The sequence below is a fragment of the Glandiceps talaboti genome, chromosome 15, assembly GCF_964340395.1.
Source record: "Glandiceps talaboti chromosome 15, keGlaTala1.1, whole genome shotgun sequence".
Classification (NCBI taxonomy): Eukaryota; Metazoa; Hemichordata; class Enteropneusta; family Spengelidae; genus Glandiceps; species Glandiceps talaboti.
Window position 1 is genome coordinate 6,411,327 of NC_135563.1, and position 25,703 is coordinate 6,437,029.

At 34.5% G+C, this 25,703-nt stretch overlaps 2 protein-coding genes across 2 annotated transcripts in view; one reads left to right on the forward strand and one right to left on the reverse strand.

Annotated features, from left to right (window-relative positions):
* Positions 1-1,517: 1,517 nt before the first annotated feature.
* On the reverse strand, positions 1,518-9,723 carry LOC144446414 (stAR-related lipid transfer protein 7, mitochondrial-like). The gene is made up of 6 exons (XM_078136172.1): positions 9,224-9,723; positions 7,988-8,202; positions 7,381-7,541; positions 6,205-6,387; positions 5,151-5,235; positions 1,518-4,195 (listed from the first exon to the last, which is right to left on the reverse strand). Exons 1-6 carry the CDS (start codon positions 9,625-9,627, stop codon positions 4,047-4,049), a joined length of 1,197 nt encoding a protein of 398 aa, XP_077992298.1. The 5' UTR covers positions 9,628-9,723; the 3' UTR covers positions 1,518-4,046.
* Positions 9,724-10,074: 351 nt separating this feature from the next.
* LOC144446126 (cilia- and flagella-associated protein 43-like) overlaps positions 10,075-25,703 on the forward strand; it is a 33,740-nt gene continuing 18,111 nt past the window's right edge. The window contains exons 1-13 of the mRNA XM_078135839.1: positions 10,075-10,217; positions 11,606-11,859; positions 12,346-12,442; positions 13,194-13,361; positions 13,846-13,994; positions 15,941-16,150; positions 16,472-16,578; positions 17,376-17,507; positions 18,342-18,458; positions 18,984-19,064; positions 19,712-19,964; positions 20,741-20,896; positions 21,613-21,800. Coding sequence (XP_077991965.1) covers positions 10,189-10,217; positions 11,606-11,859; positions 12,346-12,442; positions 13,194-13,361; positions 13,846-13,994; positions 15,941-16,150; positions 16,472-16,578; positions 17,376-17,507; positions 18,342-18,458; positions 18,984-19,064; positions 19,712-19,964; positions 20,741-20,896; positions 21,613-21,800 — 1,941 coding nt within the window. The 5' untranslated portion in view covers positions 10,075-10,188. The remainder of the gene's footprint in view (positions 10,218-11,605; positions 11,860-12,345; positions 12,443-13,193; positions 13,362-13,845; positions 13,995-15,940; positions 16,151-16,471; positions 16,579-17,375; positions 17,508-18,341; positions 18,459-18,983; positions 19,065-19,711; positions 19,965-20,740; positions 20,897-21,612; positions 21,801-25,703) is intronic.

Below are 25,703 nucleotides of genomic sequence, written 5' to 3' on the forward strand. Positions count from 1 at the left end.
TCTTAGATTGGGTGATTATACACAAAATACACATACACACTATTTTGAGATAGTTCAGCAGGCTAGTTATGATAAGTTGAACGAGAGGCAAAACCCCGGAAACAATCAGTGCCTTAAACGTGCACTAGCTTCAATTGGGACTTTTTTTTCATCAAATAACCAAAGATATATTCACTGCAAATTGGTCAATTACTTATAAAAGACATTCAATTTGTTAGTATAGTGGTCAATATTGTATCTGTCAGGTAGTGTAGGGGCAAGTTTAAATCTTGAGTGAAAGCTTGGTTTTAAATTTAACGCCATCTTGAAACTGTACTAGTTGGACCTGAAGTATAATTTTTTCGATCAGACAACCACAATATATTCATTGAAAATTGTTGAAATACCAATGATTAGACATTGTACATATTAATCAGTGGTCGCCGATATTAACCAACGCAACAGAAACATGTTGAAATCGTGATCGCCATTGAGGGCGCTGTTTTGGGTGATGCAATACTGTTCATACATTGCACCTAAACAAAACTGCTTTTTAATTAATATATAACAAGCATTCATTTTAAATCATTACTTTGCAGCCTTACCTTCTCATCAGCCCTAGATTTCTAACGGCAAAAAACAACAAATCAAGTCATGTATTCGGAGAAAAATCACCAGTTGTAGGAGTAACTAGGATAATAATAATTATTATTGGGTTGTTGGTGGCCGAGTGGTTAAACCTTACATGTACCACTGTGGTCAGGGTGATTAAAATTTACTACGCTGTAAGTAAGAAGGGTGTCATTTAGTTTGACTCTCGTAAACAATGCAGGTTTTTCCCAGGTACAAATCATGTACCAACATCGAACCTTCCTCCATGTATTGTAATATTGAACAATGTCTAATGGATGGGTTATAAATAAATAAATAAATAATCTCTTTTTGTGAATGTTTCATATTTCATTGTCCTTGTTTTGATTATTTCCTTACTTCCCGGGATTGATTTTTATTCACTAACAAATATTTTCTTTTTTGGACAGTACTAAGAATGATGTATTATATCCATTGTTTATGTGTGCAGCAAGGTTAAGTAGACATTATTATGGTCTTATGACATTGAGTTCTAAAATGAGATTTGTATTTTGTTAACCCCATGTTTCTACATCCCATGTATCATTTTTGTCTCGGGGAAAGTTTACGTTATGAAATGAGACAGTGTAAGTAATACACCTACATGTCAAATATGCAGTATGGTATTAAATTACTAGCTATCCATATTTCACATACTGTACAGAAACACCAATTAGAATTGGATGGTCTCATCAACACTCAACTCAAAGGGTTTCCAAACGTTCTGACTAGCTTTCGCCCTGTTAACAAAGAATCAGGTCAGTAAGTGTACAAATTTATAAACATATAGTGTACACATACTGCATATACATTGCAGACAGTTCACCATCCCAACTATACAGCACACCTGAATGTTACATTCAAGTTAGACAAAAACAACTCCACATCAATCACTTGTAAGCATCAATGTTTTTATTCTTATAAAGTCACGATAATACAGCAGATTTGTGACAAAGTATCAAATTGTATGTGGCCATTAAACTGGTCGTTTTCAACATAATACAAATCGGCTGCTGCAATGCAGGGATCTATGCCATTACATGTAGTATGTAGACATCTATCATGTGTCTCCATCTTGACTACCATATATAATGTACATATTGTACTGGTGGTACACATGTGCAGTCTTTCTATAGCCAGTTACAATATGTATCAATTGCACATGTTTGCATACATGTTGTATCTTTATGCACTGCAATGTATGTGTGACATATTTGGGTACATATCAGATCTTTATGTAGTATATGTACAAGTACTGCAATTTATGCGCAGCATGTATACGCAAGTGGTTAAGTTTCTGTCTATCTTAGTTTGCCTGCAGCTTGGTTTATGTAGCAGTACATACCACATTCTGTACAACAGTTTGCTGTCAAATTCATGCTTGCAGAGCTCTACAAGATCTAAATGGAGGTCTTCCAACACACTGTCCATGGCATCAAACTGTAAACACCATCCACAAGATATGGTGCAACATATGTTTAAAAATACTTGTTGATAACTTTCAAAATTCACACATTTTCCGATTACTTCAAATTTTGATTGAAATATTCTGAGCAAGGTGAAAGTATTCAATGATAATGGTGATATGTTAAATAAGCAGGTTTGATAAAAACTGTTTAGAATGGCTGTCTTGTAAAGCCTTAGCAGTGATACCATGGTACATGTATATTATTTCAGTAAAAGAGTATATGTGACACATGTCAGTTTCATTCCACTTTTTACGTGCACTTCTTTAAAATATTTTGAAATATCAAGAACCAGAACATTTTACACATACAGTTGTTTGAGACTCACTGGGCATCAGAATTGAATAAAAAAAAGACTCATATACCACTAGCTGTCTGTTGTATTTTATCTAGGCATTATTGTATACACTACTTTCATCATGTATACACTCCCTAGCAATATCATCAGATCAGATTTGGGTGTGAAATTCCAGAAACGAACAATAGGTACACCAGAAGAAACTTGGCTGTGCAGGAACAAAAGTCAGAATGGATATAATTGTTGCAAGTGTCTGTCTCTTGCAGAGAGTGGATTTTATATACATTGTAATACAATTGCTGCATGTGTCTGTCTCTCACAGAGTGGATATATATACACTGTAATACAATTGTTGCATGTGTCTGTCTCTCACAGAGTGGATTTATATACATTGTAGTACAATTGTTGCATGTGTCTGTCTCTTGCAGAGTAGATTTATACATAATTGTTGCTACTGTCTGTCTCTCACAGAGTGGATTTATATACATTGTAATACAATTGTTGCATGTGTCTGTGTCTCACAGAGTGGATTTATATGCATTGTAATACAATTGTTGCACGTGTCTGTCTCTTACAGAGGGTTTTTCATAAACACTGTATTACAACTGTTGCTTGTGTCTCTCTTGCAGAGAGTGGATTCATACAGACTGTATTACAATTGCTGTATGTCTGCATGTAGTGTGCAATCATGATATGATGCAGGTTTGTTTTCAATGTCAAAATTATCACAGGGACACATGCTGTCTCTCATGTGCTCCTTGTTTTGTAAATCACCCTCTGCAAGAGACAGACACAAGCAACAATTGTATCTGTTCTGACTTTTATTCCTGCAGGGCTTAGTTTTTTTTCTGCTGTATTGTGGTTCAGTGCAGTGAATCTGTAGAATGATGAAACCTCATCCCTGGAAAGGTCACTATTATTGGCAACACATCAGACTGGCTTTAAAGTAAAGTCAAGTCAAGTCAGGAGTTATGAAAGTTGTCACACATCTCACTCTTCCTTCTTAAACATTTCTGATTATGCATGTTATGTTTAATAACAAGCATTTCAGAAAGCCATAAACACTTTTGATCTGATCCTTCATTAGACTATAAGATACGTCGCGTTGTTCAGCCCTATCAGGCTTCATAATCACTGAGTACTGGCTGATAGTGTGGCACGAATGTCTGTATCTTACAAACTAATCCTTCATCTATGTCAGGTACTGGCAATCAGATCTCACTGCATGCATTTATTTTTTTAATGTTTTTTTTTTCAAATTATTTTTATTTCATCTTACAAAAGTGAAACTATATTGGATAAAACGTACTGAATACTTCGTCACTTTCTTGGTTTTAAGAATTGTTGTCTCTTCAGAAATAACACTTTGACTACCTGGGTAGAACATGAGAAAATTCATTATTGTTGTGTGCCTACAAGCTCAAGTTTCCTCTTTGAAAAATATCAGCAATGACTCAAAAACTTTCAAATAGTCATACTAGAAAAATGGACACTCATAAATACATTCTGAAATCCATACACCCAGTCATTACGGTGTCATCACAGAAGTTTCCAAGCAAGTGTTCAAAGCAATCCGTCAATTGTATCATCAAAGTTGTTTTCCTGGATAATTGTTGGTTGTGTCTCAATCACACACACACGCACACACACGCACACACATCATTTGTACTGCATCACACCAGATTGGACATTGACGAAATGCCATCACTCTTTGAAGAACCAGAGTCGGAAAACTGGAAGCTTTTGATCTTGTAGTTAATGTTAGGGTTGTTTTTAAGTTCCATAGCAGCACAGTGGAGTTTGGTGACATAGTCTGGAATACCTGCAATGTTAAACATAAATACACATAAAGTTGACATACAATGTAGTCAAACATAAATACACATACAGTTGCCATAGTCAGGAATACCTGCAATGTTAAACATAAATATACATACAGTTGCCATAGTCAGGAATACCTGCAATGTTAAACATAAATACACATACAGTTGCCATAGTCAGGAATACCTGCAAACCCAAAAGATGAATACACAATAAGTAGCCATATTTGTGTCAAAATTAGACTGGAAGTCAAATCTGTCAAAACATGATCAAATGAGAGTCTAGTTCAGAGGTACTACACTATATACATGTATGTGGGCATCACTCTGTGAAGTAATCGTGTTTTACACAAGGTTGTTAGCAAGCCAACACCAAGTAGTACTGTATCTTGTCATACTTATGTGATTTGTGACTTCTATCGATGTTTCATATAGGCCTAAAACAAATTGTGTGGTTCTGATTATACTCGATTTTAGAATAGGTGGGGTAGGTAGATTTGTTTTAAATGTGTGAGTGTCTAGTTCAGATGAGGTAGTCCAATGTTTTCCATATGGTCTCTGTGTTATTGGTTTCTTCTCATCATTACAGATTGGAAGAACAGTTCAATATTGTCTTCTTCAATTGATGTCAGTTTCCACTTCCACTATTTCTCGCAACACTAGGTGGGGCCGGGTAACAAGAACCAAACAATTTTTTAAGGCCTAAGCATATGCACGAAAAGGTCATTCTGTAAAACACAATCACAGCAAAGTGACTGGCTTTGTCCATCTTTAGACCTCTGTCTTGGTGCATCCTACTTCAGTCACATTAATTAAAATAGTTCTATTTGTGCCTACAACATTGCCATTTAAATACTTCAAAAACACTAAGACGAGTTTATATACTGAAACAAATACAGCAAAATATTTTGAGAGACAACCAGCTTTCTGATGCTTTTCACACTTGACAGAACTTACCTGCACTTGTTAAATAGCTGACACATCGACTTGGGAAATGGGTTTGGGGGTCATCAAAGTATGTTAGCACATACTCAAATCCATTCTGTGGAGAGACAATTTACAGCATATCAAGCTCTTGTAAGGTTTCATAATTGTCTTGTTATTCACAGCAATTCTTGTATGACTTGTATTAGCAACTACTTGCTACAGTATTAGTGGTCCCAATTTCTGTAACTACTAGAACAGACCTAGCATGTTTATACCTTTGTTGCATAAACATGTACTACATGTGTAGCGGAAAAAATGATATGGTGTAAGTACTGGTATGAACTATAATTTCAAAGAAACTGCTTACATCTAATATATTGTAACCACTACTAATAAATCAATGTACATGTATGCTGCAAGCTGGTGACATTTTTTCCTGTTTCAAACATGCTTGTCTTTATAAATTAGAATTTCAGAATGTTGTACCAGCTACAATGTAGTATTTATCATAATTACGATATTGTTCACATGTTTGAAATTACAAAGTAGTTTTATTTATTCCTTTATCTACAATCATACAGTACAACTCTCTGCCGTCATCATGTTGGTACTTGTTGTGCAGCAATATTTCATCATCAACTGTGCAGTTTTGATATGTCTATGTCTGCAATGAAGGGTCCACTCAATCTATGTGAAAGTTTGAAACCTTTGTGGAAGCTTATAATCATTTTCAGTACTCCTGTAGGGGAGCGGGTCGATAATGCTTTGCATGTTTGTTTTGTTTTGGGATTGCTGTTGTTATTTTGTTGTTGTTGTTTTGTTTTGTTTTTTGTGGGTTTTTTTTTGGGGGGGGGGGTGTTTGTTTGTTTGTTTTTTTTGGGGGGGGGGCAGGGTTGAACCATTTTAATGCAAAAGATAAAATTTAAATTGTATCCTTTGAACCTGGTGTATAAACTATATTTACTTAGGTTTGTGTTTTTTGTGCATTCAGATTTACACTCTTTCTACGACAATGGCTCTTCAATTTGTTATTCTCTTCATTTTGGAAGTGACTACAGAGACGAAAACTTAATAAATGACTTACCTGGTCAAAGTTTTTGTGTGGTTTGATCACCATTTGTGAATGATAGGTGTTGACACGGACATATTTATTATTTTCAGGCACTTTGGGATGGCTGACAGCTCGGGACAATAAAGTCATTGTGTTGTTCTTGTAGTCTATTTTCTGTTTGCGTATGAACACATACTCTCTTGAATACATAGGAAACTGTTGAACAGAAAAAAAAAGTTTAAAACTAAAAGGATAACGATTTGATTACTTGGGGGACAGTTTTGTGTGACCTTGTAAGTCTGATTGTTGGAATAATATCTTGAAAATGATCACAAGACAGCAACTAATAAAACAAAATGTTACATAATCCATCATGACACAAACAAATGAACAACAAGGTCATAACAATTGCCTTGAGACAGAAAATTAATACAATATTTATCTTGAATAAGAAACTGTTACTTTTCTTCCTTGATAGCCTTGAAGTTGACCCTATGCTATCTTGCCTTATTGTACAAAGACCACGTTTTTCACATTTTTCATTCATGCATGGTTCCAGGCCACTTCATGTGTCTGTATTTACATATCTTAATAAACAACAAAGGAAGGTCGCATACTCAGAGTCCACTCTAGACAAGAAAACAAAATAAATGCTTGCCAAGTACTACATTCTTCAAGAGGTTTAGTTACAATGAAAGTGAAAGTTTTGTAGTCAGTCACTGAAAGCACTGCCTATTCAGATATTTCTGGTGATAATATCTAAACAATAAAAATGTGAGACCAAGATGTAAGACAGTACTACTGGTATTATAATCTTGAATGGCAGTTTTCATTATTAGATCATAGACCCTCCTTAGTGGGAGGTCTATGATTAGATGGAGCTGATCCATGCTCTGTACATACTAGAACCCTTCCACAAACAGGCCTACATGTATGTAGTTAACTACTTCTGCATGGGGGGGGGGGGGGGGGGAGACTGTGATTAAATACTGTTAAACTGTGTTCTGTGACTACATTTATATCATGATGTTGTTGTGACATGGTAAATGGGGTGATATATAAGTAAAACTTATTATATCCTAGGAAACGCAGTAATAACACAATGACAGCACTGACAACCCCCCCCCCCCCCCCCCCACTATTTCCGGGTAAAAAACACAAATTTTACATATACATGTACATGTACTTTATAAGGTTATAAATACTTACAGGATAGTGCATTACCCAATGAACTACTTCACAATCACTGTCTTCATCCTTGTCAATAACATCTAATTTGATGACTAGTTTGTCCCAAACTTTCCTATATTCCACATCAAGCTGAACCAGAAAGAAGTCTTTGGCAGTGATGTCTTCAAACGTACCATACACTTAAATATGATACAAAAAAATCAGTCAAGTACTTGGTAACAATAAAATGTACTAAAACATAATATAATTGTTAAAATCTGAAATAGAAGTACATTGTTGAAGCGAGAATACACAGAAGAAAACTCTTTGCTTTCTTCAGTATGATTTACCTTAATACATGTATTTCAGTTAACACAAACTAAATGTATGTTGTACTCCAGTTCAAATATTTGTAAATATAATGCCTGCATTGGAATTCGCAAATAACAGAACTATGCAATGCAAGATACCACAAAATATCATGGGTGAATGTGTGGTACCTGTGACAATAAAATAACTTTACTGCACTGCATTGGAAATAACCAAGTTGCCGATTATGGAAAACTAGTCTTCATCATCTCCAACCACAACACAGGCACGTTATTAAACAGCATTTGTTTTATTAAGAATATGATAATCAACATACCTGTATACTTGTAAAGGTGACTATTGGGTATTGGTTTTCGCCACATCTTGAGATGTTCCTTTCCTATCAGTTGTTCCCATGCACTTTCCTCATTATCACTGGGTTCAGAATGGTTACCATTGTTAAGACAAGCAGTTGTATTACCATTGCTATCTACTTCATTATCATTACTAAGACTGAGCAGGAGTCTGACTTGATACAAGTCATCTACACAACTGTAATAAACACATGCACATAAATTATGAGATTCAGGTTGATAAGTCAGTATCTTTGCTAGGGTTGGGCATAGACCCTCCACCCAGGGTGGAGGGTCTATGGGTTGGGAACCCTGGTAACAGAAAGGGAGAAAGGGGTACAAATGAGTGTTTCAACATAAAGTCTATGGTAATTTTGTTTGGGAACCCAGGTAAAATGACATGGAAACCCCAGTAGATTTTACCTACTTACTACCCTTGGCAAAAACACAGTGATGTAACCAACAAGAAATGATGAATATTACAGTAACTACTGCTACTACTTAATCAATATCCTTTCCTTGATCCTTTCAATTTGGAATAATAATGATTAATCTGTCAATAGCAGAAAGCCATGAATGTCATAACAATATATGTACACAGAACCTTGGAGTAATTATACTGTCAGTATAATTACTCCAAGACAGAAAAGAGTTGTGCTCCTAATGGCAGTAGACACACAAGGCTGGTTAGCCAGTTGTAATTTTGTGATTTACAGCAATATCCCCCTTCCCCATCCAACAGACTGTGTTCAACACCACACCTGGTTGGAAAGAAAAACATCCAGTCCCAACTAAACATTTGCAATTTCTTCAAATTAGTATGACACAAAATTGAATTACATGATCATGTGCTTGAAGGGTATGTCAACTTATATAACTTATAAGGTACATGTAGGTTACATTCTACAATACTTGGGGAAGTCGTCTCTCTCAATCTGCATACATATCCTTATCCCAGCCCCTACATTTCTTGGGTACCATTATGATCACTCAGTTGGGTGTCCTGGGTCTCTAGCTAAAGCCACAGACAAGTAAAGCCCAAGACTTCCCCCGTCCGCTAACAACACCCATGTCATTACAACTACAAGGCCAGTGTACTAGTGTGTCCTTATCGTTTTTTCCATCAAAGGTGTGCCAATCCCGTGCCAATGGTTGTAACTGATAATACTACTACTTCTACAGAATATGGTATTTCCCGAAAAATCTGTTCTGGAAATTACCTCTCAAGTTCTTGTTCACTGACTCTTTCTCTATCCCATGCGAATAATGCTCCGGCAAAAAGTAAAAGTTGGTGTCGTCCACCTCTCAAGTATCTCCGTGCCAAAGTTGCGGCGATGGATTGCACACTCTTTTCCGCATAAGTGTTATACATATGAACAAGCTGTCCGATCCGCCTAATTCTTTGAGCCGTGACAGAGTTCACCTGCAGTCCAAATAGTCTGATTACCGTATTCACACTGGAGCTAACTCTCGTTCTCAGCATAGCTTGCAAGGTCACAAATCTCTCCTGAAACGCGGTCGGACGAAATTGTGTAATATTCCTTGAGTTTATGACACATTTGTGAGGGAAGTGGTGGTTAATTATCACATTCCTGGACAGCCTACCCACCACTTGCAGCACCATCGTGAAATCGATAGAAAAACGGGTCGAAATTACCTATAATGCAGTAAATTTGTTACGAAATATCATCACACAGCAACAGACGACGCCATGTTCGAACACTCACACACAGCATGCGTGATGTAACGCGCAGTGGAACTATAAATTCAATATCTAATTTGCATAATATAAGGACAGGCTAAACTTCAAAGCGTTATCACCGCTAACTCTAATGTTGTCCAGTGATTAAAAGAATTCAAAAAGAAAAGGCTTAGGGCATTAAAGAGTAGAAATAATATATTGGTATTTCAAATCTCCAATTATTAATTTTATAGTTTTCACCCACTCATCACGTAAGAGGTCAACAACCTGTGACTTGAGTTTGACCCTAAAGACTACAATCTCGCGTGATACTTGCGATATCTCACCAGCGACGCGATTTTAACTGAGCAGGCGCAATGACAACCATAGCAACAGACGTAAATTTTCAATTTGGAAGTCTATGGGTTACAATTTAAGACAGTTTTCTCCCGTTTTCTTCCGTTTCTTAGCATAATTTCCTCGGGAGTTTATGCACAAATAAGTATGGATGCCATCGGTTCACTCGAATTGGGGTAAGTTTGTTATTTTTCCAATGCAAGACCGAACTTTGTGTTGATAAACACAATCGCTCGAGCTGCAACCAAGTCAATCACTGATATTATTATGGCAGCCATTTTATTAGGCCCATGTTGTACATATTTCTTGAAGATATTTTCACCCACCAAGGACAAGCAATGTAGCCTTGTTCTGTATGCGTACATTTGAAATATTTTTCATACATACAGTAATTTAATGAAAGATATGTCATTTTCACAATTCAATTCCTGATTTCAAAAAATAATTAAAAAGTTTTTTAAGTGGTCACACAGTGCCTAAGCCTAACTTACTTGTAGATGTAGTTATTATCAGAAACAAGTTAAACAATAACATTTTGAATTGTACTTTATATATTACAAGGACTTTCTTTCGATACATGTAGATGATTTGTATCATTATATTAAAAGTATTATACCTTACAAACATATTTCATAGGGCCAAGCATCAAAATTTAAATAATATATTTTGGTGCAAATACAATGTTGATGATCAATTGCACTTGATAATACCACCACTCCACTACATGTATGATAAAAAATAGTTAGCATCGAATTAGATGTGATAATGATTCCATGAAAGTAATTTGGAAAAAATAGATTTTTACAGTAATATAATATTCACTGATATGTTTACAATTTTTCACATACACTTATGGAGTTCAGTTTATTCTAGGTAAACAGGGCTCAAAATTAGCAGTATTATCGCATCAATTGACTGCTAATTCCTCCCAAATGACTACCAAATTCTAAAACTGGTAGTCGCCTTGACTACATGTACCACAAAATCGTGAGGATGTTGTCAGCATGTATCTTTATCTGTATATGTAGACATATAATGTACAAACACCAGTGTATATAACAATGTACATGTAAGCAAAGTACCACGTTGTATCGCTATTGAGTTTATGTGAGATACATGTCACTGTCAAGTATTTGATATTAATTAAGAAATCACTTCCTTTGTCACCATTAACTTGCTCCAATGGCCTGGTCAAATACATGTAAACAACTAGATCACCTATCATAGTGTAAAATGATTGTTTGTAACTATTGTTTTACTGTTTATTATTTAAAACATTTATTAATTAATAAATGCACAATTTTTATAGTCATATGCAGAAAAAAAAATGACAACCTATATATACTATGTTGACTACAAAAGTGACCACACACAAAAAAAAAGTTAATTTCAAGCCCTGTTTTACCTGTACTTTAGTATCTCTAAATAATCACAAAGTTTAAACTGTTTGACAAGTGTGCAGGTCAGTATTATCATGTAAGAACAGAATGAAACAATTGTCATATAGGTATTTTTGTAGATCTATGGAACATCATCTCACATTGTATTTTTAATCACATTCTAGGTGGGCCCAGGGTTACAATGGCTCCAACGCAGAATACATCTCCCACAACACAATTTGCTATGCGTGTGGAAGTAATATAAATTTCTACAACACTGATGACAACAAGGAGACAGCTTACCCAAGTCCTGGAGAAGGTGTAAATCTGATAACAGTGAGTGGAACTCACCATGCAGTGGCTGTAGCTGAACAGGCTATCAATCCACGTATATTTATACATACCTACCCAGGATTCATCAAGAAAGCTGTCTGCGAGAGTAAGTAATATTAAAGAAGAAATACATAAATGCCTAGAGAAGCTGAAAGAGAGGATAAAGATGTGACACAGCAGACTTTGATGTTCTCCTAAGGAACTTATACGCATGTAATTTCCTAACTGGTTGGAAAAAATTATATTATGAAATATGTTTAAATCAACAAATTGTATTTTTAAGTTTATATCATGGCGAGAATGTAAGGTTGTCCAGTATTTTATTGCAGCTTCAATTGTTGAATATAGACATGTCATCAATTTATCATTTGAAAAAAGAGCATATCTATATGTATTGCTCAAAATTAGATTGTAAGATACATTGTGTTGTTCAGCCCTCGTATCAGGCTTCTAAACCAGTGACAGCTGTTAGCATGGCATTAATGTCGTATCTTACAGTCTATTCGTGTTTTAACCATTACTTTTTGAGAGGTTGTTTTCGTTACTTCATATATTTATCAATTTGTCACATCTATTCTCTCTTTTGTCACAGATGGAGCTAAGTTGGAGTATGTAGCCCTAGCGTTCTCCTACTCTGGACGATATTTGGCATCATATTCAGGACTTCCAGAGTTCACATTATCCATCTGGTAAGTCAAACTGGCATAGAAAATTAGTAGTGCACTTATTTTTTTTTTGTCATACAATGCCACAATTATAAGATTAATAAAACTTCATCATTAATACAATAGTGTTAATCATCAACAATGGAAGACAACAGTCAAAATCTGTGATTTAACTAGTTTGTCTAACTAAATTTTCATATTATTTTGTTACCTTTATACTAAAAACATGATCATGAAGGTGAAATTAAATGCAAAGAAAAAATACTAAGATAATGAAAAAAAATAAACATAATAAAAATATATGAAAATGATACCTGGTATATTGTCTACTAATGGAAGAGAAATGGAATGTATTTATTATTTTTACTATTTTTTGTACTTGAACTTGACGAAGAAATAACATAGACCAAGTCCATGTTTATTACTCAATAATTGCAAAAAAAATTGTGTCATGTTTTAAAAGTTTGCTGTGTAAAACAGTGATTTCTAAACAAACATGTCTTTTCCTGTTTCTCTCAATCAAAAAGTGGAAGAGAACTTGTGTATGAAACTGGGTAACGAGCAATCACTATGTCATATCCAGTCTTTACGTGCCTCTTATCACTTTCACATATATTGAAACATTACCATGTGTTTGAACTTTGTGTTCTTCAGAAAATGAAAGCATACATACAGCACACAACCAACAATATTTATATCTTTTTTACAATGCATTTCTGAAACTAAGACCTTAGTGTAATTATATTGACATTGACATTGACTCTACCCTTGACAGGAATTGGGAGAGTGGAGACTTACTGTGTAGTAAAGGACTTGATGGTTTGATTGGTTCGGATATTTCATTCAATCCCATGGACTGGCACAAACTATGTGTTGTTGGACCAGAACAGATGACATTTTGGAATATTGAACAATGTAACAAGAATTACGTGCTTCTACCAATGTAAGTAATGAAATATTGATTGATTTTCAATGGTGTGTTTTTCACTATGTAATATTGTCAAATTCCTACATTGTAGTGTTAGTTAATCATAAGAATTCTAAAAGTGCACACATAATTTGTGTGTCTGAAAGATTGTACATAAAAAAGCTAATATCTAAAGCATACATGTGATCCAATGAGTTTCCATGGATTTATTTAATTTTGCCACAATATATATTTGTCTTGTTATTTACATAAAATCGTAATTGAATTGGGAAATGCAAAAATGAATCTCTAGTTTTGATAATCAGACTACATGTATTTTGTGTTACCTTTTCAGGTGGAAAATGTACGTTCTTTCTGGTTTCTCTTAATTTCATTTCCTGTATCTTCAAATCATACTTAATATACATCTTTATGTCTGTGTCATATATTATTCCATTTATTTCCTGCTTTCTTACATTTGAGGTTTTATTAATTATGTATGAAATTGCAATGATTTCAGCAAAGTGAGGCTACCAGCAGAGGATGGTTCAGTGGATGAAGTAGAAGATGGCTCTAGTAGATTATCAACCCGGGCAGCTTTGAATGAAATCAAAATAGACCTGGCTAATAAAGCAGGTCTGGTTGGTGAAATCGCAGAAACGTTTGAAGGTAAGTCTGTGAGATTTCTGTCGCAATTCAAGGTTTTCATTTCCACCTTGTTTGATGATGGAACTCGGAATTGTCAATTGTAGCAAATCAGAACAGTAGCTATGGTCTGTAAGATACAGTATGTCATGGTGGCCACATCCTATCTCTGCTACCTCATCACTGTGGCATGGTGGCTGATAGGGCGTCACAGGTAGCCATGATATGGTGTATCTTACAGACTACTAGAGTTGTGATCAGATATAATCCTGAAATATAATATTGTCTATTGAATAATGTCATTGGAAATTCATGGGTTTAATGTTAATGGTAAATACAGATACATGTAAAAAAGAAAATTGTTTGTTTCTGAAAATAGGTAGGCAGGTCACGATTCTGTTTAATTTATTTTATCTTTTCAATTGTTTTTATTTTTGGAAAATATTGCCTTGACACCCCCACCCCCACCCGAGAAAAAAATGTCAGAATATCCCTTCTGTGATAGTTTGTAATGTGTACAAACATTGCTAGGGAAAGAAAACAGACATGCATAAAGATCAAGCAGACAAAAGAATTTTGTATCTTTTTTGTTTTAAATGTCTAAAAAAATGTTTAGGGTTGGAGGCTTAAACTAGGGTCGATCGTGTTATCAGAAACACAATTTTTTTTATCTCACTGTCACATACAATTAGATGTCACAGATAATGAACTACATTTTTGAACATTTTGCTAGAAATGTTGTATGTCATTACGCATAGACTAATATGATAGCAGTAATAATTGCGTGGCTAACTTTCATGATAATCAAGTTCTGGGAGAATCAGATACTTTCATTCCATTACTTTGCAAGGGGATAAGTTTGATGACTAATTTTGAAATGGGTACCAAGCCTTAGACAAAATCTCATATTTGGTGTAGTTTCATCGGTGTGAAAGAAGTCATTTTGATGTGCTACATGTATTTCACTGGTGCACAAATGTTTGAAATGATGCCAGACATGGTGCCTGTTTTTTTAACCATCACTTTGTTTGCATCTTTTATTACATCATTGCTGTTTCTCTGCAAATACGTTGTACTATGTTGGTGAGTGATTATCACATGTGTGTGCAGCGTGTGTTCCTCTTTTTTGCTTTTTGTACTTTGACTATCAAGTTTGAATTATATCTTGATTGAAGATTGCTTCCTTTTGCACCAACACATTTAATGTTTTTATTCATTCTATAACATATTTTTCCTCTATTGTACAGTTTGATTCACTGCACAGATAGATACCTTTAATGAAATATATCAAATGGAATATTAATTTGTACAAATTAGTACAAACTGTGTGGTTTGCTGTGAAACTTAGAGTATATACTTCTACTGTATTTCATTGACTTGCAAAATGCTCCAATATTATTGAAATAATTGTATGGTTTTTTTTCTTCAAATGATTGAGAGAAACTCTCACTCTTTTGTAATGTCTGTGTGACATTTAAATTAAAAAATGAACATTTTATCTCAGTTTGTGTGCATGGCACTTTTACCCCCTCAGTACCAACTAATTTCTTGTTTGTAAGTTTTAGTCAGTTTTTGTTTTCCTTAAACAAGTTCAGCTCATTGCAACTTAATTTGCACAGTTGTCTTTGAAATAATCCTGTTCATAAATTGATGTTAACATTACAGTTAAAGTGACAATATTTAGGAAGAAAATGGATGAAGGCAATATATCAATATTTTACAATATATCAAAGATTTTTGAAAAATGTCCAGTACTGGAGGGGCTAACATTTGAATTTCTATATTTTAATATTTCCTTGCTAAATAGTTTGCATTTTTTGAATTGTTTGATTTTCGTGTTTTCTTCTCCTTCCAAGACAATTTGTAAACCGCTGAAATAATTTACTTCTAAAAGTGATTTGCAGTGACTAAATAAGAAGATATATGAAAAAAAAAGTATCTCAGCTTGTTTTTCCCTTCTATTCATGTAGGTGTAAAAGATGATCTAAAGAAGCGAGTCAGTCCAGTGTCACATTCCTGGACAGCCAAAGGTGATGTTTATCTTGGTTGTGAAGGTGGTCAGCTATTCAGAGTGGACTCTGAATCTCAAAGTGTACAACTACTCTTCACGCCAGCCGTACCCAATAGGAGTGGCAGTCCTGGTCTCAGAGAAGAAACCTCATCAAATCTTGCTAGAGAAGGTACATATAGCAATTCTGTTGACCTTTAAGTTTTAGCATCATTCTTCCAAACTGTACAGAAGCACTTGAAATTCAGATGAGTTAAAAATGCACTAGCCGCAACTGGAACAGTTTTGTGAAACAATTTTGTTTTCGAATCACCTTGGTTAAGCATATTTGTGGAGCTGTAAAAAATAACACTCCTGGACTAGTTACAGTAGCTGTTAGTAGTTTAGTTATTACTACTAGACTAAGTATATTTCCAGATATGTAGAAAATGTATACATTATCGGTATGTTATGTACATGCATCAAACTGTCTATTTACAATTTATTTTCTTAGATTCTGATGTCCAGCTACCTGACAGCCCAGTCTACAATAATACCTTGCGAGATGGTTCTCTGTCATGTATGAAACTACATAAAGAGGGTTTGTTTGTTGCTGGTGAGGTAAGATATCACTCACTTACTTTTACCTCCTCCTTCTTCTTCCATGAATGGCCACCTTCAACACGTTGAAGATTTTGCCAGTGTGTGTACAACTTGCAAGAGTAAATAGACTGCCTCTTTGCAATGAACAACTAGAAAATAATATAACTTGACCATTAAAACTCCTGGAATGTGACTTAAAAACTCTTTAAAGTGGCCATATGGATGAGGATTACTTATTTATTTTAGATTTAAAATATAAAACAATTTTATTGTTGCTTCCCACTTGAAAAATCAATGTGAAACAACATTGACAAAGTCTGTGTTTGTAACTCTATACATTGCAAAAAGCTTAAAAAAACAAAAAACAAAAACACCCTGTATTTAAATAAAAATTTTGTTTATTGTACATAGAATAACAAAGATTTTACACACTTAATAATCTTTCACAATTAATTGAGTTACAAACAAGGACTTGGCGTATGTTATTTCACATTGATTTTTCAAGTAGGAAGCCATGATAAATTGTTTTATAAATTAAAATCCGAAATAAATACCCAATCCTCATCCACATGGTCTGGCCACTTTTAAGTGTTTGACTCACGATACAATAACAAATGAGAGATATATAGTATCATGAGATAATCATTACGATACACAGCTAGTAGTAGTAGTACAGTGTATGTGAATTCTACAGTGGTGCTTTAGTAGAGTTCTACTAAGTATTTATAGACTCTGGGCAATATTTGTCAAAATATGAACTTGAGTTCGTATTGTGACATGTACATTACATTTGTATATAAACTCATTTCTTGTAGGATGGTACTTTGCGCTGTTTGACAATTGGGTACGATGAGATCAGCTTGTCAGATAGCTGGCCTTGTGGATCACCTATTACATCATTATCGATGTCTACAAACTATGGTAAACTAGCTGTAGGTAATGCCAAGGTAGGTTTGATACCATAAACTTTGGATAGATCTTGTAGTATGTATTATTATACGATGTGCAAGCCAAGTTCAACAAAAAATACAGAATTTATATCTTGATCACACTACATCCCGACAATGTGCATCTAATGTTATACCAACGTGTGTCTACGTCATTCTGATGTGCTCGAAATATGAGCCACAATGTTCAAAGTTGTCATTACGTTTCTCGATTTTTCAGAAATATTGTTTGTGCTGGTATAATTATATCATACCCAATATTTTCCTTCGTTCAGATGAAACATGACCTTAGGGTTTTGTCAATACTCATCTAGCAACTCGTAGTGACAAAACCCCCTAGGTTACTCATATTTTCCTTGGATGAATGAAGAAAAATATTGGAGAATATAATCTAAATAGTACAAATGCCATGCACACTGTCAAAGTTTGAGGTGGGATATGATGATAGTGAACAATGTCAAGTAATATTCTACTATTTTGCCATACTAACTTTATTTGTCTATATGAAGTATATGCATGTGGGCCTTGTACATTGTACAGTGTGCCTCCTAATTATAGTAATGAGTCGAATTTTGTTGTTGGTCAAAGTGTTGAGAAATAGCTTTTCTTGTGGGTGACCACATAGTAAGGGATAGGGGGAACACCTACATGTAAATTGGTGTCTTTAATACAAAAAATTGTTTTGTGTCAGAGGTGTGTCAAATTTACTTGGGGGTAGATATGTTGGGGGGGGGGGGGATTGAGGGGTTTAACTTGTTTGGACAGCCAATACTGTGTCATGACTTAGTTGTACAGCATTTATCGATGGTAATAGACATGTATTCTTTTATTCAGGGTGCTGTCCATATATATGACCACTCCAATCCTGGATCAGCAGAGTTGTTGTTTGATCATCACCACGGTAACTTCCTTGGTGTTGATGTCTTGGCACCTGGTAATCAATACTGTGTGGTAGGTATATTCAATGCTGTCAAACTTTAGTTGGTACATCCATAGACATTGTGTCTATGGTATATATCTATGAACTTGAGAGTTAGACCATTATGTGATGTTACTGTGTAATTGATATATCTTAAGACTTGTAAAGAGAGGTCTCAATGATATCAAAATTACTCCATTTTAGAACCAAATATGGTTAAAAAAAAAATACATCCATGGGAAAATAAGTGATTGTTGATTTCCTTTAAAACAAGAGAGTGAACAACCTAATTTCTTTTATTATTTCAAAAAGACCAAGAAAAAGGTTTCAAACATCAAAATTTGGAGAGTTTTTAAGAATTTTGATTTTCAAGGAAATTGGTCCAATTTGCACAATAGTTAAATTATGCCTACATGTACATGTGAACCACTCGCGTAATAAATATGTTAACAAATATTGATTATAAGTATAACTAGAAATTCAAGTCATGTTTGAATCATTGTGTTGATGTGTAGCACTTACTATTTTTCTAACATAACAATTGTTTTGTTATTCAGACGGTGAGAAATGATGGAGAAGTACAAGTATGGACAATGGATAAACCACAACTGGTCTCTCATCTATCGATTGCTAAACAAGTAAGTAAACAAATGTTTTTTCAATCTTAATATGTAAACTTTTTACGTGAAAAACTCTATTTACAACTGAGATGTATGTGATATTTATTTATAAATTCAAGTATTTAATTTGATATTTTTTGTGTTGTATAAGCCAGAGGCCTGGGTGTGGCTCTTTTTTTTGTAAATTTTATTTAACTACTGTATAATTTGTTAAGTCCACACACAGACAAGGTGGTCCACACAGGACACCTTAATAAACAATAACATAACATAACATAACATAACATAACATAACTAGTAATATTGACTTTCAATCTTAAAGTTAGTGCCTTGTGTGACAAAAAATGTGGGTTTTCTTTCCTTTTCAAATTTGAATATGGTGTACATTGCATTCAACAGTTTGATCTGCTCATTGAAATGCAACGAAAGTGACATTTCAGAAATACCTGAACAAGCCTAGAAGAAATGACTGGAAGTCAACTGATTACAGTGTCACTTCTTACAGTTTATGCAAATCAAGACACAACAAGTTCTTATATATTTCATCTAAATTTATCAATATAAAAAGTGACAAAATTTTCAAAAAGAATTGGAGATATATTATGTGGATATTCAGTGTGCAATATATTAAAATTTGCTGTTAATGTCTTTTTTGTTTATATCAGGCATCCAGCATTGCTTGCAGTCCATCGTCTAAGACAGTTGCCATAGGAACCATGTCAGGTGACGTCTACATCATTGAATTCACCAACATTGATAATCCTCGTATAATCCAGCACTTACTTGTCCACCGTTCACCAGTCCTACACCTTGTGTATGAACAGTACGGTCGCTATCTACTCACTGGGTCTGATGATGGGCATGTCTTCATCATTGATCCAAGACCATCAGTGGAGTTTAACCTACTTGGGCATGTCTGTAAGTACTGTTTATCATTGGTGGTGATATGATTCGTAACATCTACGTGAAGCGATTACACTGTGTATTGCAATGGCATATAGGAGAGTCTGTAAGGTACGCCATGACAGGGCGCCCTCACACATCAGCCAACCCGAGTGTAAGAGTATACTGGTTCATTTTCTTTACAATGAAATTCAAATGAGCAGCGTGAAAGGAATGTATACACAAGTGTGATTTTCAAGATAAACCCAATATTGATAACATCCCTATTATAAACAATTGCACTCTTTGGAAAGTCCAATTCAAACAATCAACACCAACTGTGGTATTGATAACAGGAGGTCATAAAATACAAAAAAAAATAAAAAAAAAAAAATACAACAACAGCTATAATCTAGACCGAGTGAAGTTGACCTTACTAGAAACACTATTTTTATAGACAATCTTGCAAAACAATGGATTGAACCTTAGACTGAGATTGAACACGACATCTATTTTACTTCCTGTTATCAGATACCACAGTGGCATTGAAAACTGGTAAAAAACAACATATCATTATAATAACTGGATTTCAATATCAGAAATCATTTGTTTAATTTGTAGTACAAAATTACATAATGATTGTTTAAATATGACAACCCCCCCCCCCCCCCCCCTAAAAAAATGTCCCTTTTTGCTTTGTAATCATGAAGTGTGGTTTCACTTGTTATCTCATCATAGCATAATGTGTAACACTAGAGGGCACTGTTTATCAAAATTCTGTAATGACCTGCTATTTAATTTCTCTATTCTAGTAATTGATGGTCTGATCATGGGCATTTCTTGCAACACACCAACAAAGAATGGTGACACAAAGGTAGTTGTCACATCCAATCCATCTCTGAAAGAAGCCAAGAGTCCAGCTGCTCACAAGATTATACAGTTTGATATCAATAAAAACTTCATCAAAGGTGAGAAGATTTCGTACATCAATCTATATCAACTTTGTATATTAATGTTTCCATGTAAACCTTTTGGATGCTAACAATAACAGAAAAAAATGTTTGATTGTATGTGTGCTGCGTTATATGTACTCTGTTCTTCTCATGAATTTTGAATTGGAATTTCACTGAGGCGCAAACTTTGAAACAAAACAACAAAATTATTTACTGTAATTGTGTTTGTTTGTTTGTTTGTTTGTTTGTTTGTTTTTATGTACGTATGCAGAATTGAACACAGGAAAATTATATTATGCTTAAGCAAATAAAATAATGACTTGGAAATAAAGAAGAAAATAGACACAAATTTAAAGATTTCAAGAGTTGCAGTGACCATGATTTAATCAGTCAATCAATCAATCAATCATTCGGTCATGAAACTCAAAAACCATATGAAGCCAAAAAAGATCAATCAACACAAAATGTCAGTTTGAGCAGATGTGTCTTCAGTTTGTTTTTGAAACTGTTCAGATTTCATAGTTCCTATGGTAATGAATTCCACAGTCTAAGCACACAGTTTAAAAAGTTAACATGTATATATTGAAAATAATCACAGAACTATCTGTTCCTTTCACATTATCATACATGATCATGTAGATTTCAGTAGTAACACTCTGTTCTTTTCACGTTTATAATCATGTAGATTTCAGTAGTAACACTCTGTTCTTTTCACATTTATGATCATGTAGATATCAGTAGTGACTACTTTGTGAGTCTGAAACGGGATCTGAAAGACGAGATCATCAACAGAATGAACCTGAACTTTGCCATCCCATCATACGGTGCAGCTGTTGGCCCAGACAAACTAATCTATGCTATATCTTACAATCACAAAAGATTGTGTAAGATTCAACTACCAGATGAACCGCCTAAAAAGGTAAGAGATAGAGACAAGCCTGTATAATAGTGAATTCACAGATTAACACAAACCATGACAACCCTCATATACATTATATTAAAGCTGCAATAGCTGTAACCGGAGTACTATTTTTTCAGTCACACAACCAACAATATATTCACTGAAATTTGTTGCAGTACCAATAATTAGACATTGTGCATGCTAATTAGAGGTCATTTTTATTCTTAAGTTGTACAACAACAAGTTGAAATCATTATCACGTTGGGGGCGCTGATTTTAGGGTATGGACCCAAAAATCAATTTGATTGTGTTTTATACCATACTATGTGTACAGCTGCACAAGTATGTTTACGCGTAGGTGCACTGGATACTCTTGCATGATGTACGATATTATGAGTAAGTTACTATATCAAACAAAAACAGTTTCAAAAATCATTCCAGTTACAGCTAGTGGACCTTTAACTGATTGTGACTATTTTATTGAAATGAACCTTTATCATTTGTTATGTATATATGGCTGAAAGAAATGAACAACCAAACTATAAAATGCTCTGACAGCAGCTGCATTGGAAATCTACTGCTTCTCACCTACTAACATTCATTATACATTTGTTGTCATCATCGTCATTTTTTCGTTATCGTCATCATTTTTTCGTTGTACATGACTTAACATTCAATGTCAAATTTCAAATTTTTTGCAACTGATTAAATTCTGATAGAGAAGCAGGGAATCAAAATATTCAGGTTTGCTTTGACCTTGAGCCAAATGCCAAACAGTAATATCTTGTATTTCTTATACATTATGTATGCTCATTATTGCTAAAGGACAAAAATGTCTTAAAGTCACAAAATGACTTTCGTGGAAATTTCATATTTATCCTATGGACTTCACTTTGACTTTTGAAGTCAAGTCATTTCTTATGTAACTCAGAAAAATGTAGTATGCTAATTACTTCTCTGTACCTGCAATATCTTTTTATCCCATATACTTGAGTGTCAAAATATAAGAAATGGGTTAACTAATTCTCTCACATGTCTACTAATAATGCATGTGTAGCATGTGGAGCAGAAGTCATACCCATAGTGTCTACCAAGAAATTGCAGGATTTTTATTTCTGTGATATGCATATAGGGAGTAAATTTCTATTTGAGGTAAGGATGACCCTATTTTTTTTTGTTTCTCATTACCCGACCGGCCCAAATTTTCATCTCCAACATCAAAATGAATAAATATATCTTTATTTTCGCCCACCCTTAATATTTTGTGTAACAGCGCCCTCTCTGGCAAGAATAAGTAAGTGTCTTGACTGTCAACGTCATCTGCAGTCATGGCAGTGACAACGATGATGCTTGCTTGTTCACGTACAGACCATTTTTTTCATGACGGAAATTATTCAAGTAGCGGGACTGAGAACATGCTAACTGTGTAGAGAAGCTGGTAAAGGGTTTGTTATCAGGAATCCAATAAAAAGAAGTTAGAGAGGAGGGAAAGGAGAGGCAGAGAAACATGAAGAAATTTTTTTTTTAATCGACCGACCGACCAACCAACCAACCAATCTGATTAAAATCCGATGTAGATGTCGGCTAATCGTGCGTTGCTATCTTACCTTCGTTATTTAGCTTGAATTGACCTTCGTGGTACATGTTTACGTTTTACAAGGCGATCAGACTAAAAACGTAAACATGTATGTACTACGAAGGTCAATTCAAGCTAAATAACGAAGGTAAGATAGCAACGCACGATTAGCCGACATCTACATTGGATTTTAATCAGATTGCCAACCAACCAACCAACCAACCAACCAACCCATTGTTGCCATAAAAAAGTAATGAGAAACATTAAAAAAATAGGGTCACCCTAACAAGAATTGTCAAGCACTATATTACAAGTTGCCTAGACAGACTAGTTGTCAGCTTTCAAATCAGATGATCATTTTAAACGCTTGGTGGAACGCTTTATTCTAGCACAACTTTTCATGGAGCATTTCAAATTGCCACTTTTTTTATAAGAGCTGAATTATAGTAAAACCAATGATGTTATCGCATCCAGACAAGACTGGAAGTTTGAGTTTGGCTGTAAATGATATTTGCATATTAGGAATGTGAATGAAGTAAACAATTACAAGCGTACAAGCGTCAATGTCAATGTGTGATGGATTACTACTGACATGTACTGTTGTTAACTCTATCAGCATGTTGTCCTCATAGATTTGTGCTAGAATAATGCATTCCGATGGGTGTTGATTTTGAAAGCCAACAACTGGTCTCTAGGCAATGTTATGTGAGGTTCAGTTTGACATAACTCAAAATACTGAGTGTGTCATGTGTCTACCCTCTTGTTAGAGAATGTAAAATTTTTTGAATGTCAGAAACAGAAGGAAAAGGCATATAACATTGAAAATAGCTGTGGTTGCTTCTCTATCAGATCTTAATTACATTGCATGTTTTTGTTTAGCTATATATGCTTTTCATTTTGTTTTATCAGAAATAACTATGACAGCTGAGAAAATATGATTTTTAAAGTTTGCCAAAATTCAGATAGTACATTATTCATGGGACTTGTTTGAGATGAATCTAATTAGAAATTAGAAATTCTCATTTTAGTTTGTCATGTTAGTAGGATAAGATTTCTGGAATATGTCTTTTTTTGTTCAACAAAAAATTTTCAAATTTCAAATTTTTGCTTTTCTTTTTGTTTTCTTTTTGCAATAATCTTGAAATGACCTTTATTCCAAAAAGGGCCAAGAAGACAGAGAAGATGTTTATACTTCTAGATCTAAGCAGGCAGGCTTTTAGTTATTTTGGCATCAGTTTTTATCATGCATGCAGTTATAGCTAAATTTATAGTGTTACATTATAATACAGATATATTTGTAAGCTTAAATGTTGCTGCTAAGACAGCTATATGCAATAAGAACTACATTGATGCATGTTATTATAATTAGAAGTCTTTGACTTTGTAAGTGGTCAAACTAAAGAGCTTGTTTCAATGGGATCGACATTGGCACCCGTGAATGACAAACACCTGTTTGTTGTGACGTCAACACTGACTGATTGTGAAATCGACAAACAGTCGTAGCGTTTCAAGAGTTTGTTGTGTGCATTTGAACGCCAACAACATTCAATTCACAGTGTCCCAACACAAACAATCACTAAGTTCACAATATTTTCAAAACTCACAAAATACAAGGAAGCTATATCTTTATCACATGTTATAATTTATTTTGCATTTTTTTTCTTCTGTTTTTGGTTAATTTTACGAAATTGATTTTAGTCACGCTACAAGGTATGTTTTGATATGAAACACATAGGTTTGCACTAATTCGGATTGACTCACTAACATTTAATGTAATTTGTGTTGTAATGTACCAGCTGACAACTAATTATACGATACTGCAGTATAGACCATAGACTGAAACTTTCGTCGTTGTATACTCTCCTTTAATCGGTCCTTACAAGGTGTTTTACTGATGGTTAACAGGGGTGCCACCAACGACGAAAATTTCAGTCCACACAGACCCTACTAGGCAATATTTTAACAGGACAGTTATCACTTTGCGTTCTTCCAGCAACAGACATCTTTCAGTATTTTGGCCAAAGATGTAGAGTGTTTGTCACTTTACCATTAATTCCTGTTTTTCCTAGCACTTTGACTCACTGGAAGAGGATAGTCCAGATGATGATGAATATAATGGGGTAAAAAAAAAAGAGTGTAGTAAACTATCGCCCCCACTCCCCTGTCCTTGCATGAGTTTCTGTTGTGTTACTGCAGTTATCTTTCTTTTTTTCTTGGCTTACAATTCAATGCATGATTTTTGCATGTACTTGCATGAAGTGGTTGGTTTTTCAAATGTTTTGCAATTATGTGGGTTTTTTGTGAGTTTTGTTTTTGTTTTCATCCCAGAATCCCTTTCCATACGG